We start from the raw sequence: 15528 nt of genomic DNA on the forward strand, positions 1-15528 counted from the left end.
CACTTTTTTTTTTGAGATGGTTTCTTCAGCAACAACATGAAACATCGTCGCCATAAGACCTATCTGTGTCGGCGTGACGTAAAGCCCCTAGCAAGAAGAAGAATATTAACCGATTCTTTACAGGGATCTCATCAGGATCCGTTGCCCTTCCGCTTTTAGGTATTTGAAGTGCACTTTTCACCATGCTCACGAGTATTTGAAGTCCTGTTGTCTACCCATGTCTGGTTTGTCTCGTTGTTCATCCCAGAATAGTTTTTCAGTGTGCCCCTTCCAGATCAGTTTTTCTTTAGTTTCCATCACTAGAGTTCCTGTCATTGTCGAGGTGGAATGAAGTAGATTTCTGTTTGTGCTTGCCTATTGCTTGCCTTATATTACAATGAACACTGAAATGGTTGGGTTTGTCCTGAAACTCCTTTGCATTTTCCTTTCATCAACTCCTCCTTGGCTGCTCTTCCTTTCTGATCCTCCTTTCCAACTTATCATACTTTCCTCTGTGTATGTTCTTGAATGATCTTCTCTGGAGCATCAACTGCAGAATATAATCAGTCATCCATTCCTTCTTCTCCATATGTTTTCTACCCACTATTTTGACCACATTTTTAATGTTGTTCAATTTCCTCTCAGTATTTATAACCCTTTCTGTGGTGCCCGTTAGGACCTCCTCCGTTGTTTCAACTTCCTTCTGCCTTTACTGTTATGTTCAAACTGGGTTCTGCTTTTAATAACCTTTTTCAGTTTTACACATATCTGGCCAACCAAAGGGTTGTGGTCAGAAGGTATATCTGATCCTGGGTAGGTTTTGACCATGGTTATGCTGTTTCTGAACCTGTTTTTGTAAAAAAAATCCAGATACCTCTTTTGGTTTTGAATGTATGATGATGAGAAATGCAGTGGAGTGGTGGACTACTTCACTTTTACTGACAGTAAAGCAATGTAATTTACTGTTCCCAATCTGTCCATATAAATGGTGTCTCAGAAGGTTGCAACATGGCACAGAAAATGTGGTCAGGGACAGATAGTGAACAACACACCTTACTTGAACAAACTGGTTGTACATGTGTTCTTAATCTGTAACTGGTGTGCATGTCAGCAGTGTTATGCAAGCCAGATTTTTATTCTTTCAACACTGATGTCCAAGTACATCTTCATGAGAAGTTTATTTGGTCCTGACTGCCTGATGACTTACTAGAGTACCACAGTAAACAACATTACTGGTAACCTGATATTAGCTGCAAATTTACTATACATTGATGCTTGCATTACTAAGTAGGCTTGTATCCTAGAGGGCTGTGAGATATATCCCTTTGACAACTACCCTCAAAAACACTTAATTAGCCTGGTACAGGAAACATTGACCTTTGGGAACTGGGAACGGTGATACTCTGTACTGTTTAAAGAGGAGTCCAGGTTTAAGGTTCACAGTGGTTTTTGGTGTACCAAATATGGCTTTAATGATGGAGTAGATGACAGTCTACTTTTAAACCCTTCCATTAGGAAGGTGGCAGAATCTTACGTGAAACATCATTCTGGTCTCACTTTTACTCCTTTGTACATTTTTTATTACTTTGTAACAAACCAGATGTAATGTGATGTCATCTTCCACCCCCTGTGTGTGGGGCCGTAGAACACGTAAGAGACCACTGAAGGGTAACTTCCAGAGGCTCTTAACTGCTGAACTGGAGAGTGTGTATTGGCAATCATAGGCCCTCTAGCTGTGTCTGACATTGCTTCCATTTACTTATGCTAGGCTCCTCACCTTCATCTTTTCTGTCCAACGTTGCTTGGTCAAGTCTTATTCTCCTCGAAGGCTGATGGTATTAGGTTTGCAAGGCCTAGGGTTTCTTACATTTTAAGCCCTTTGTAGCCCTTCCCAGTCATTTGCCCCTTCCCTCACTCTTCTTGCTGTGGCTTCTAATAAACCCATAGATAAAGTAAAACAAGTCCCATAAACTTGGCATTGCTTGTTTCGTGTACCCACTATGAAAACATAATTTTCTTTCTCTCAGAATATTTACTGATAGAAAATGTTATTATTGTTTGCTGTATTGCTCATGGCTAACTGTTTTTTCTTTCTTTTCTTCTGCAGGTTTACGCCGGAGTTCTATAGATACAAGAACCTTCACAAGGCCAAAAAAGCGAATGAGCCGTCCGAGTTTAGAAACTATGTCTGAAAGTCCATTGTTAGATAGCAAACTTAGTTTATCACCTTGGCAGAGATTATTGGCGACTCATGCAATAACAGAAAATATTGATGACTTCAGCCTTAAATTTGACAATACATTCCCATCTCTTAGTTCAGATTTGTCTAATCTAAATGCTACGTTTAACACGTCTCATAATATGGGACTTAATACAACTTATCAGAAGATAGCTTCTGAAAATCGACTGAGTGTAGGTCCATATTGATTCATTTTAGTTGTAAATATAAGCTACTTGCTTGCAGATAAGATTTACTAAAAATTGGTGGAAAAAGGATACTCGGGTATATACAATATTCAGAATAAATGTAACGAAATATTACGAACTACAGTAGAAGTCCGCTATAGCGAGTATGGTATATAACGAGAACCCCATTATAATGACAGTTTTGGTCTTCCCCTTTAAAATTCCTGTATTAAACTGTGTATCATCCTTTGGTTACAGCGAGAGCCGTATCACTGACGCATTCGTTATTACAAGCATTTAAGCATGCACAATTTTTTTTGTTACTGATATTTATGCAGCGCAGCGATTATATTGCATGCAATCGATCATTTTCGGTATCATTTCATCGCTATATCCACTAGCGAGCTCTGATGATATTCGAAGGCGATGTCAGAGTCGATTAGTAGTACCCATCAACTGCTGTTCCGTAAAGAACTCGGAAATGAAAGAGGAGAACATGTGTCTGTAATAAACGTGTAAATAACGTGTCCGGTAGCAGTTGTTAACTTGTTAAAAATAAAGGCTGAATAAACTATCGCTTAATGCCAAATACACTTCAGGATATGGCAGAGGGCATCATTGATTTGAGAGGTTAATTTATATTTTCTCATGCCTGATTAAATTTTGGAAAGGCTGTTATCATGTAAATTTATAGCGAGAAGGTTATCATTTCTCTACTGCCGCTTGAAATATGTTTTCATCATACATAGAGTATGGTTAAGTTAGATTAGGTGATGCTGTTTGAATAAGAAAACTGAAATGTTTGCCACAAAATGCGATCGAACATCTTCGGTATCGTTTTCTTGCTATGTACACTTACGTGCTCTCTCATTGACATTAGAAGGTGATCAACAAATTAATTTAAAATACCACCTAATCGATACTTCATTTCTTGTCTTTGGCAGAATTATAAAGACATTACCAAACACAGGACATGTTTTGACGACTTAGTGGTCATCTTCAGCTGTATCTAAATAGCTTAGATGAAAACATTTGGATAGTAAGCACATTAACACCTTAATCTGTGTTCCCATGGGATCCTAAAAACGATTTCTCTAGGTGCTGGAAATGAAAGGAGGGCGGAGGTAAGGTAATATGTGAAAAAGATACTTAAATTATAATTCGCATCTACAATTATGTAGACTGTGTTTGTTAATGTCTTTATAATTCTGCCAAAGGCGAGAAATAAAGTATCGACTAGGTGGTACTTTAAATTAATTTGTTGATTGAACTCATCGATACGGTCATGAAGTGGACACCTTGCAATACGAACACTAACCAAGCAAGAAATAGTACGACCGGGCGAGTTGACCGTGCGCATAGAGGCGCGCGGTTGTGAGCTTGCATCCGGGAGATAGTAGGTTCGAATCCCACTATCGGCAGCCCTGAAAATGGTTTTCCGTGGTTTCCCATTTTCACACCAGGCAAATGCTGGAGCTGTACCTTAATTAAGGTCACGGCCGCTTCCTTCCAACTCCTAGGTCTTTCCTATCCCATCGTCGCCATAAGACCTATCTGTGTCGGTGCGATGTAAAGACACTAGCAAAAAAAAAAAAAAAAAAATAGTACGAACATCTATGTTAAACCAAAGATGAAACTTGCAAAGGTAAGCAAAGATGTAATATTCCTTAAAGAATGTCGAAATAACAACCTAATTCCAAAATTGTTCAAAGGGACACAAAGAAACAACACGCTCAGTATTCCAAATTACAACAGAGAGAACAGTTAACTGTCTGTGGATTAAAAGAGAAATCAAATTTATGTACAGGAAGAAATCCTTCCTTAATCGGGAACTTTACCTAGCACACCTTTCAGCTTCAATAAACTTAGTACCGCTAGAATGGGATTCCGTGCTAAAATACAGCAGAGATAAAGTAGAGCTTATGGAAAAGAAACAGACAATGAATAAGAAATTAGAAAACCTAAAAACAATGCGCCAACAAAAGAAAATAAGCCACAACTTAAAACATGCTTCAATTGTGAAAGATTCCCACCTCTTGTCAAAAATCTTGTAGAACATGACTTTTACAGAACAAGAATTACAAATGTTAAGGCAAAGGGCCAAATCACAATTGGCACAGTATCAACACAAACTTTGGCAGAAATGGAAACGGCCATACAAACCCTTCCAGTCGATATTCCAAATGAATGATCTAAGGTACGAAGCTAGGAAAAAATTTTCCTCCATAATTAAAGGACTCGTATTGAATTCTGACAATACAAAGGTAGAGAAAGAACTTCAGCGTAAAATTAGACAAAGTAACATAGTTAACACGAAAGCCGATAAAGGTGGAAGAGTTGTAATATTAAATGAAACCGAATACATTATAAAAACAGAAACCTTTTTCAATAACAACAAGTTTAAGGTCATTGAGAGAGACCCCACCCTAAAAATACAAAGGAATTTGAAAGGGATACTAAACGACCAAGAAATTCAGAAACTCACAAATGTGAACCCAGGACTTCCTAAAGCAAGGGCTATACCTAAACTACATAAAAAGACATATTTATTAGACCTCTAATTAATTTTAGGAAAAGTCTCACATATAAAACCTCTAAATTTATTCATAAGTTTTTGACTCAATATTACGTTTTTAAAACTCCAAGGAGTTTTGCAAGGTTATTAAAGATTATAAATTAAATTCTTCTCACGTAACAAGTTCCTTTGACATTAAAGATATGTATAAGAAAGGGGGGTAGCAGCCTTTCGGAAGTTGCAAGGGTGGCAGTCTAGATGATTGACTGATATGGCCTTGTAATAATACTCAGCATGGCTTAGCTGTGTTGATACTGCTACACAGCTGAAGGCAGTGGGAAACTTCAGCCGTAACTAACTCCCAAAGACATGCAGCTCTATCTGTATGAATGAGTACTGATGATGGTTTCCTTCCGCGTAAAATATTCTGAACCGGGCGAGTTGGCTGTGCGTGTAGAGGCGCGCGGCTGTGAGCTTGCATCCGGGAGATCGTGGGTTCGAGCCCCACTGTCGGCAGCCCTGAAGATGGTTTTCCGTGGTTTCCCATTTTCACACCAGGCAAATGCTGGGGCTGTACCTTAATTAAGGCCACGGCCGCTTCCTTCCAACTCCTAGACCTTTCCTTTCCCATCGTCGCCATAAGACCTATCTGCGTCGGTGCGACATAAAGCAACTAGCAAAAAAATAAAAAATTCTGGAGGTAAACTAGTCCCCGATTGGGATCTCCAGGTGGGGACTACACGACAGGGGGAGATCATCAGGAAGATGGACACTGACATTCTGCGAGTCGGAGTGTGGAATGTTAGAAGTTTGAAACATTGTGGTAGGTTAGAGAATCTGAAAAGAGAGATAGATAGACTAAAGTTAGATGTAGTTGGTATAAGTGAAGTACGTTGGCAGGAAGAACAGGATTTTTGGTCAGGCGACTACCGAATTATCAACACAAAATCAAACAGGAGAAATGCAGGAGTTGGTTTAATAATGAATAAGAAAATAGGGCAGCAGGTAAGCTACTACGACCAGCATAGTGAAAGAATTATTGTCATCAAGATAGACACCAAACCAATGCCCACCACAATAGTGCTGGTCTGTATGCCTACTAGTTCAGCGGATGATGAAGAAATCGAAAGAATATATGAGGAGATAAAAGATTTAATACAATATGTAAAATGTGATGAGAATCTAATTGTGAAGGGAGACTGGAATGCCGTGGTAGGCCAAGGAAGAGAAGGTAATACAGTAGGAGAATTCGGATTGGGACAAAGGAATGAAAGAGGAAGTCGGCTTGTTGAATTCTGCACTGATCATAATTTAGTCCTTGCCAATACTTGGTTCAAACACCACATATGACGGCTGTATATGTGAACGAGACCTGGAGACACTGGAAGGTATCAAATAGACTTCATTATGATTAGGCAGAAATTCAGAAACCAGGTGTTGGATTGCAAAACTTTCCCAGGAGCAGACGTGGACTCTGACCACAACTTGTTGGTCATGAAATGCCATCTGAAGTTGAAGAAATTGAACAAAGGAAAGAATGTCAAAAGGTGGGATCTAGACAAGTTGAAAGAAAAGAGTGTGAGGGATTGTTTCAAGGAACATGTTGCACAAGGACTAAATGAAAAGGTTGAAGGAAACACAATAGAGGAAGAGTGGATAGTCATGAAAAATGAAGTCAGGGCTGCTGATGAAATGTTAGGAAGGAAGAAAAGATCAGCTAAGAATCAGTGGATAATTCAGGAGATACTAGACCTGATTGATGAACAACAAAAGTACAAGAATGCAAGAAATGAAGAAGGAAAGAAAGGAATAGAGGCAATTAAAGAATGAAGTGGATAGAAAGTGCAAGGTAGCCAAGGATGAATGGCTGAAGAAGTGCAAGGATGTCGAAGGTTGTATGGTCCTAGGAGAGGTAGATGCTGCATACAGGAAAATCAAGGAAACCTTTGGAGAAAGGAAATCTAGGTGTATGAATATTGAGAGCTCAGATGGAAAGCCACTTCTAGGGAAAGAAGACAAAGCAGAAAGATGGCAGGAACATATCCAACAGTTGTATCAAGTTGAAGATGTAGATAATTTGGTTCTGGAACATGAAGAGGCTGTTGATGCTGATGAAATGGGATACCCAATTTTGAGGTCAGAGTTTGACAGAGCTGTGAGCGACCTAAATAGGAACAAGGCACCTAGAATTGATGTCATTCCCTCTGAATTACTGACTGCCTTAGGAGAAACCAGCATGGCAAGGTTATTCCATTTAGTGTGTAAAATGTGTGAGACAGGAGAAGTCCCATCTGATTTTTGGCAGAATGTTGTTATACCCATTTCCAAGAAAGCCTGTGCTGACAGGTGTGAAAACTATTGCACCATTAATTTAGTATCTCATGTCTGCAAAGTTTTAACACACATTATTTACAGAAGAATGGAAAAACAAGTTGAAGCTGTGTTGGGAGAAGATCAATTTGGCTTCAGAAGAAATCTAGGAACACGTGAAGCAATCCTGACTTTACGTCTGATCTTAGAGGATCGAATCAAGAAGGACAAGCCCATGTATATGGCACTCGTAGATCTAGAAAAGGCATTCGGTAATGTTGATAGGACCAAGCTATTTAATATTCTGAAGGTGATTGGGATCAGTTACCGAGAACGAAGAATTATCTACAATCTGTATAAAAATAATTATGCAGTGATAAGAATCATGGGCTTTGAAAAAAAACAGCAGCAGTCCAGAAAGGAGTGAGGCAAGGCTGCAGTTTGTCCCCCCTCCTTTTCATTGTTTACATAGAACAGGCAGTAAAGGAAATCAAAGAGGAATTTGGAAAAGGAATCACAATCCAAGAAGAGGAAATCAGAACCTTGAGATTTGCTGATGATATTATTTTATCTGAGACTGCAGAAGATCTCGAGAAGCTGTTGAATGGTATGGGCGAAGTGTTGGGTAAGGAGTACAAGATGAGAATAAATAACTCTAAAACAAAGGTAATGGAGTGCAGTCGAAGAAAGTCAGGTGTTGTATGAAATATTAGATTAGGAAATGAAGTCTTAAAGTAAGTAGATAAATATTGTTACTTGGGTAGTAAAATAACTGACGATGGCAGAAGTAAGGCGGACATAAAATGCAGACTAGCACAAGCAAGGAACAGCTTTCTTAAAATAAATTTGCTCACTTCAAATATTGATATAGGAATTAGAAAGACTTTTTTGAAGACTTTCGTATGGAGCGTGGCATTGTATGGAAGTGAAACATGGACAATAACTAGCTCAGAAAGAGAATAGATGCTTTTGAAGTGTAGTGTTACAGAAAATGCTGAAAGTGAGATGGATAGATCGAATCACAAATTAAGAGATACTGAATTGAATTGGTGAGAGGAGATTGATTTGGCTAAATTTAATGAGAAGAAAAGATAGAATGATAGGACACATCTTAAGACACCTAGGACTTGTTCAGTTGGTTTTTGAAGGAAGTGTAGGCGGTAAGAACGTTAGGGGTAGACCAAGGTATGATTATGACAAGCAGATTAGAGCAGATGTAGGATGCAGTAGTTACGTGGAAATGAAAAGGTTAGCACAGGATAGGGTGGCTTGGACAGCTGCATCAAACCAGTCTATGGAGTAATGACGCAAACACACATACAAATATTCCTATAAAAGACACTATTAAGATTATAATAACGAATCTATTAGATCACAAACACATCAGTAAACCAGAAATAGAAAACTCAATAACTATCCTGGAATTTGTATTGAACCATAATTTCTTTTCTTTTAATAATAGAATATATCAACAGGATGGCCTACCTATGGGAGCTCCTGCTTCTGGAATTTTAGCTAATATCTACCTCGATCACCTAGAACACACTCAGATAGTAGGCCACATTAAAGGACTAGATCTCTGGCTGTGCTGTGTTGATGATACCTATGGCATAATAAATAAAGAACTTAATGACAGTCAAAGTATTGTAAATACCTTAAATAATTTGGACCCTAACATTAAATTTACAGCAGAAGAAGAAGGTACACTCAATTTTCTAGTTATTCAAACAATTTGGAAAACCAACCAGTTCCAGTTTAAAATACATAGAAAACCCACTTTTGCACAGACTACAATAAAAAGCAATTCTTTATATCTCATTTCGCAAAAGAAATCCACTTACTATAGTTTTGTCAACAGGGCCTTTGAAAATCCGGTAACAGAAAGAAGGAACTAACTTACAGTCGCCAACCAGCCCTGTATAACGGTTTCAGTTTGAAATTCATCAACAAAATCATTACTAAGTGCAGATATCAACAAATTAAACTAAAGCAGCAATCGGAGAAAGTAAAGAAGTACGTCAAAATCACTTTTAATAACCCAAGGATTTACGAAATTACAAAAGTGTTCAAGAAACACAACACCAAAGTAGCTTTCTCAACTAACAACAATACGAAACATTGATTCTTCAATCACAACAAAGTCATTAAACTTAAGGACGGTGAATTCCAGAAATCAGGCATTTGTAGGCTGACATGTACTCAGTGCAAAAACACATACGGGGGACAATCAGGAAGGAGCTTAAAAATTAGATATCAGGAGCACGTTAATGCAGAGAAGTACAGGAGATTGTCTGCTATGGGAGCTCATATGAAAGAGGCAAGCCACAAATTCACTAACATCAAACAGAATCTCCAAATCATCAGTAGGATCAATAAAGGAAGTCGCATGAATAGTCTAGAAAACATCCACATTATTAGAGAACAAAGAACAGAATTTAAATGAAATTAATGAACAAAAAAATCTCTTATATGAGCATATCAGTAAATACATGGAATGGGTAAACAGAAAACAAACAAAACGAACAAGTGAAATAATCAAATACGTCACGGAACCACAGCTAGTACTCCTCCCCCTCACGAGACTATTAGATGACGAGCAACTCCACTTCCCCTTTCTCCGGCGAATCGTATGAACAAACAAGCCGTGTCTCATCGCTTAGGTCGTGTACACAGACACATCCTCAAGGCAGCGGGGTATAGACACCATTCCAGAAAAGGCGAGTTAAGACAATACAATTTTTCATTACTTCCTCCTTCCCGCTATCTAATTAAATTTGGAACATTTTTTGTTTAATGACACATTTTAACATTTTACGATCTTCTGCTGGTTGCAGATCGTGAGGCAAACTGCCCTAATCAGAAGACCGCCATTTTTATGCATCATAACAGAGAAGTTACTATATGACTATTACAAGTCAAACAGTTCAACACAACCTTTTACCATAATCTAAAGAGCAACATTTAAGGAAGATACTCGACACAACATACAATCAACAAATACCTGAAGACTGTTATACATATTAACTTTTTATTCAAGCCACCTAGTTTTTTTTTTTTTTTTTTTTACAAAAAGTGCCTCACCATAGAAGCTTTAAGATATTTTTAAATATGTTTGTTAGAAAATAAGTTTTTTTACATAATTGTAAACGTGAATTATAATTTAAGTATCTTATCTTTTTCACCTATTACCTTACCTCCCCCAACCCCTCCCCCCGCCCCTCCTTTCATTTCCAGCACCTAGAGAAATAGCTTTTAGGATCCCATAGGAACATAGATTAAGGTTTTAATGTGCTTACTATCCAAATGTTTTCATCTAAGCTATTTAGATACAGATGAAGATGACCACTAAGTGGTCAGAACATGTCCTGTGTTTGTTAATGTTTTCATAACTCTGCCAAAGGCTAGAAATAAAGTATCTATTAGGTGGTATTTTAAATGAATCTGTTGATTGAACTCATCGATACGGTCATGAAGTGGACAGCTTGCAGTTAGAAGGTGATGTCGGAATCGATTAGTAATACCGTTTGACTGCTGTTCTCTAAAGAAAATATGAAATGAAAGAGGGTAACACGTTTTTGTAATAAATGCGTAAATAATGTGGCCGATAGCAGATGTTAATTCATTAGAAATAAACGCTGAAGTAAACGATCACTTAATTTTAATAATTTATACTGAAATTAACTAAAAATGTGATACACCTCAAGATATTGCAGACTTCACCACCGATTTCAAAGGATAGTTTATTTTTTCTTGCGTCTAGCTAAATTTCGGAAAGGCTATTTTCATTAAATAACACTTGTATGTTTTAATATTCATCCAACTATTCAATACAATACGTATTAAATATTTTCAATACGGACCCAAAAATGAATTTTATCACATGTAATAAGGCTATTCCCATGTAAATTTTTAGCGAAAAGCTTATAATTTCTCTACATGAGCTTGACATATGTTTTCATGATACATAAATGGTTAGATTAGGTGACGCTGTTTGAAGAAAAAACTGAAACGTTTGCCACAGAAGTTTTTGGAGTGATACTATAATTTTTTCAGAATGAAATTAAACATACACTTTCACATAGTATCAGATTTTGAAAAATAACAAACAAGTAAGCCGTAGTGTGGATATCGTCCACAAAAACTCAATGTGTGTGGGGATTTTCCCAATTTTAACTAAAAATGGGATATAACGACAGTCCACTATAGTAAGTAAATTTTTCACTGTTATGAATTCTTACTATAACAGACTTCTACTGTATTTACGAATTGTAGATAACAATTCTAAGAAATTAATTGAATATATTATTAGTAATTGTTTGTGGTGTGGATTACTGTAGTCATGTCTTAATTCGTGAACCATGGGCAATGGCTGAGTGGCCTAATAAGTGGCTCTCATAGTTGGGATACCAGGAGTAGGCATCTCAGACATATTTTGAGTCATGCCCTCCTTGTGCTCTGGCGGCTAGGTCTATACAGTCCACCATTGGGTTCTAACCCATTAAAGGAGAAACTGTGTGAGGAGGGTAGCACGCTATTCATAGAAAGTTTACCAAGCATGCTTAGAATGTTTTAAGCAGCTTGAGACCTGTGGAATGATGGAGTCCCACTACCATTTGACAGGTCAGGAACTCCCTCGAGAGAATGGTTGCCTAGTTGTACTTCCCTTTAAAACAAAAATCACAACCACCACTGACTCCTTGGAAACAACTTGGCAAATGAAATGTAATTGGATGCGGAGCTATCAGTGTTAATAGGCTTATAGGGGGAAGGAAAGAAGAAGAGAAAGAAAGAAGAACTGGTTGAGTGTGCAAAGAGGATGTGTCTGGATGTGTTAGGAATGAATGATGTTTGGATTAGGGGGGGATAATGAATAGGGATTATAGGGTCTCCTTAACATGCATCAAAAGGGGATGGGCAGAGTGTGGGGTGGGATTGTTCAGTAGGAAAATAAAGCACACAACATAGTTCCTGTTAGGCATGAAAATGAATTAAGGATATAAGAGAAATTTAGCAGTTGAAGGAATCAGGATGAAAATCATCTGTGTATTCACCATTTAAAGGACCATATGAGGATGGAGTAGACATGTTTTATTAAGCTCTGACTGAAGTCATATTCAGGGTCAACAGCAAGGATAGGGCATTGCCAATGTGCAAATTCAGTGTGAGTTGGAAATAGAACTGAAGAAAATGAGAAAGTGATGGATAAATGTGGGGAAGGTATGGAAGCTAATACAAATAGGAAACGTTTACTGGACTTCTATGCTAGTGTGGTATTAGCAGGTATGAATTCATTCTTCAAGCATAGGGCTATTCACCGTTACACCTGGGAGGGTAGGGGCACTAGATCCATTGTTGTTTGAGTATCAGTCCGTAGACTGGTTTGATACAGCTGTCCATGCCACCCTATCCTGTGCTAACCTTTTCATTTCTACCCAGTACGTAACTATTACATCCTATATCTGCTCTAATCTGCTTGTCGTATTCGTACCTTGGGCAACCTTGCTGTTCTTATCACCTACACTTCCCTCAAAAACAACTATACAAGACCTGGGTGTCTTAAGATGTGCCCTGTCATTCTATCTCTTCTTCTGGTCAAATTTAGCCAAATCGATTCAGTATCTCTTCAGTTATGATTCTATCTACCCATCTCACCTTCAGCATTCTTTTGTAACACCACATTTCAAAAGCTTCTATTCTCTTTCTTTCTGAACTAGTTATTTTCCCATGTTTCACTTCCATACAATGCCATGCTCCAGACGAAAGTCTTCAAAAACTTCTTTCTAATTCCTATATCAATGTTCGAGGTGAACAAATTTCTTTTCTTAAGAAAGGCTTTCCTTGCTTGTGCTAGTCTGCATTTTATGTTGTCCTTATTTCTTCCATCGTTAGTTATTTTGGTACTCAAGTAACAAAAGTTATCCACTTCCTTTAAGACTTCATTTCCTAATCTAATATTTCATACATCACCTGACTTTGTTCGACTGCACTCCATTACTTTTGTTTTGGACTTATTTATTTTCATCTTGTATTCCTTCCCTAAGACTCTGTCCATACCATTCAGCAATTTCTTCAGATCTTTTGCAGTCTCATATAAAATAACAATATCATCGGCAAATCTCAAGGTTTTGATTTCCTCTCCTTGGACTGTGATTCCCTTTCCAAAATCCTGTTTGATTTCCTTTATTGCCTGTTCTATGTAAACATTGAAAAGGAAAGGGGTCAAACTGCAGCCTTGCCTCACTCCTTTCTGGATTGTTGCCTCTTTTTCAAAGCCCTCGTTTCTTATCACTGAAGACTGATTTTTGTGTAAATTGTAGATAATTCTTCCTCAGTATCTGATCCCCGATCACCTTCAGAGTCTCAAACAGCTTGGTCCAATCAGTATTATCGAATGCCTTTTCTAGATCTATGAACACCATGTACGTGGGCTTGTCTTTCTTAATTTGGTCCTCTAAGATCAGACGTTCACATGTTCCCACATTTCTTCTGAAGCCAAGTTGATCTTCCAAGTCAGTTTTAATTTGTCCTTCCATTCTGTAAATAATACGTGTTAAAATTTTGCAGGCTTAAGATACTAAACTAATAGTGTGGTAGTTTTCACACTTGTCAGCACTGGCTTGCTTGGGAATAGGTATAACAACATTCTGCCAAAAATCAGATGGCTCTTCTCCTGTATCATACATCTTACACACTAAACGGAACCACCTCTCCATGCTGGTTTCTCCTAAGGCAGTCAGTAATTCTGAGGGTATGTCATCAATTCCTAGTGCCTTGTTCCTACTTAGGTCTCTCAAAGCTCTGTTGAATTCGGATCTCAAAATTGGGTCTCCCATATCATCAGTAGCCTCTTCTTGTTCCAGAACACTATCATCTACTTCTTTACCTTGATACAACTGGTGAATATGTTCCTGCCATCTTTCTGACTTGTCTTGTTTCCCTAGAAGTGGTTTTCCATCTGAGCTTTTAATATTCATGCACTTACGTTTCCTTTCTCCAAAGGTTTCCTTGATTTTCCTGTATGCAGCATCTACCTTTCCTAGGGCCATACAACCTTCAACATCCTTGCACTTCTCTTTCAGCCATTCTTCCTTAGCTGTCCTGCACTTTCTATCTACTTCATTATACTGTATTTTGTGTTCATGCTGACTAAAAATGGATTTAGAATCGTGTAATACAATATATATAATTGATACATAGTGCACTTTATTTTTCTGTTTTATTACTTTTAGTAGGGGCTGCTTAGCTGAGGTAGTAAAAGTGTGATCTGTTCATTCAGAAGGGCGTGGTTTTGATTCCCCCTTGAAGTCGAAAATACGATTTCTACTGCTGGAGAGGCACATGACCATTGGGTTCACTCAGCCTACACCAAAAATAAATACCAGGTTAATTTCCAGGGGCAAAGGTAGCTGGGCATAGAGCTAACCTATCTATTCCACTTAGTGCCTGAGGAGCCTTCACTGTCCTTACGGAGTAGGCTCAGGCCTACTAATTTTAATGTATCAAATACCTGAGAGATCCTCTTTCTTGTGCCATGTTTTCTCATAAGAATGCTATTAATTTTAATGATGAAACATAAATTCATATGAAGATATCTTATTATATGTTTGTGACCAAATTTAATTTCTTCTTTTTTGCCAGATGGCATCAGATCCAAAATTTGATGTCACTTTCCTAAAAACGGACTTGGAAATCCAAGAACTCAATACATCACAAAAGTCTTCAGATTCTGATTTAAGCACAAGTTCAAGGAAAGCATCTGATCCATGTTTAAATGCAACCTTTTTGAAAGCTCCAGGAGAAATTATACCATCACATCAAATGTCTCCCAGATCAAGAAGTATTACACCATCTGGTCTGAACTGTACATTTTCTGTAGCAGATAATAGTGGTCATCGTAGTGGTCGGGCACCGTCATGTGATAGTATGGCCGACGATGATCAAATGAGTAGTGCATCTGACAGCAGTTTTTCTTCAACCACTCGGCTTATGAATGTTGGAGATGTCCAGAACATAGCTAGACTCCAAGAAGAAAGTAAGTACTGTGTGGAAATACAGTATATTGATGCTTCCTGTTTATATTGCAGAATTTATGGAAAAATTTGGATGTCTTATTTACAGAGATTTTCAACTAATAGGAGTTTCCAGATTTTGCACTTACATAGGTGGTGTTGTAAGGAAACATTTCAATGGGGAGATAGAAAATAACTTTATTTAATTCAACCCTTTCTGCATATTGTCTCTATCCTGATAACTGTATTGTTTTCACCCTTGAGCAAGAGTCATCTCCATTACATTCTCTGCTTATTTTGCATAACACT

At 37.9% G+C, this 15528-nt stretch overlaps 1 protein-coding gene across 2 annotated transcripts in view; it reads left to right on the forward strand.

The window, feature by feature from the left end:
• The window catches only part of LOC136867275 (SLAIN motif-containing protein 2), a 193504-nt gene that overhangs the window by 30955 nt on the left and 147021 nt on the right, over positions 1–15528 (forward strand). For both annotated transcript variants that reach the window (XM_067144424.2, XM_067144425.2), the window contains exons 3-4: positions 2087–2391; positions 14849–15242. In XM_067144424.2, the coding sequence (XP_067000525.1) occupies positions 2087–2391; positions 14849–15242 (699 nt within the window). The remainder of the gene's footprint in view (positions 1–2086; positions 2392–14848; positions 15243–15528) is intronic.

Source organism: Anabrus simplex, chromosome 3, assembly GCF_040414725.1.
Source record: "Anabrus simplex isolate iqAnaSimp1 chromosome 3, ASM4041472v1, whole genome shotgun sequence".
NCBI lineage: Eukaryota > Metazoa > Arthropoda > Insecta > Orthoptera > Tettigoniidae > Anabrus > Anabrus simplex.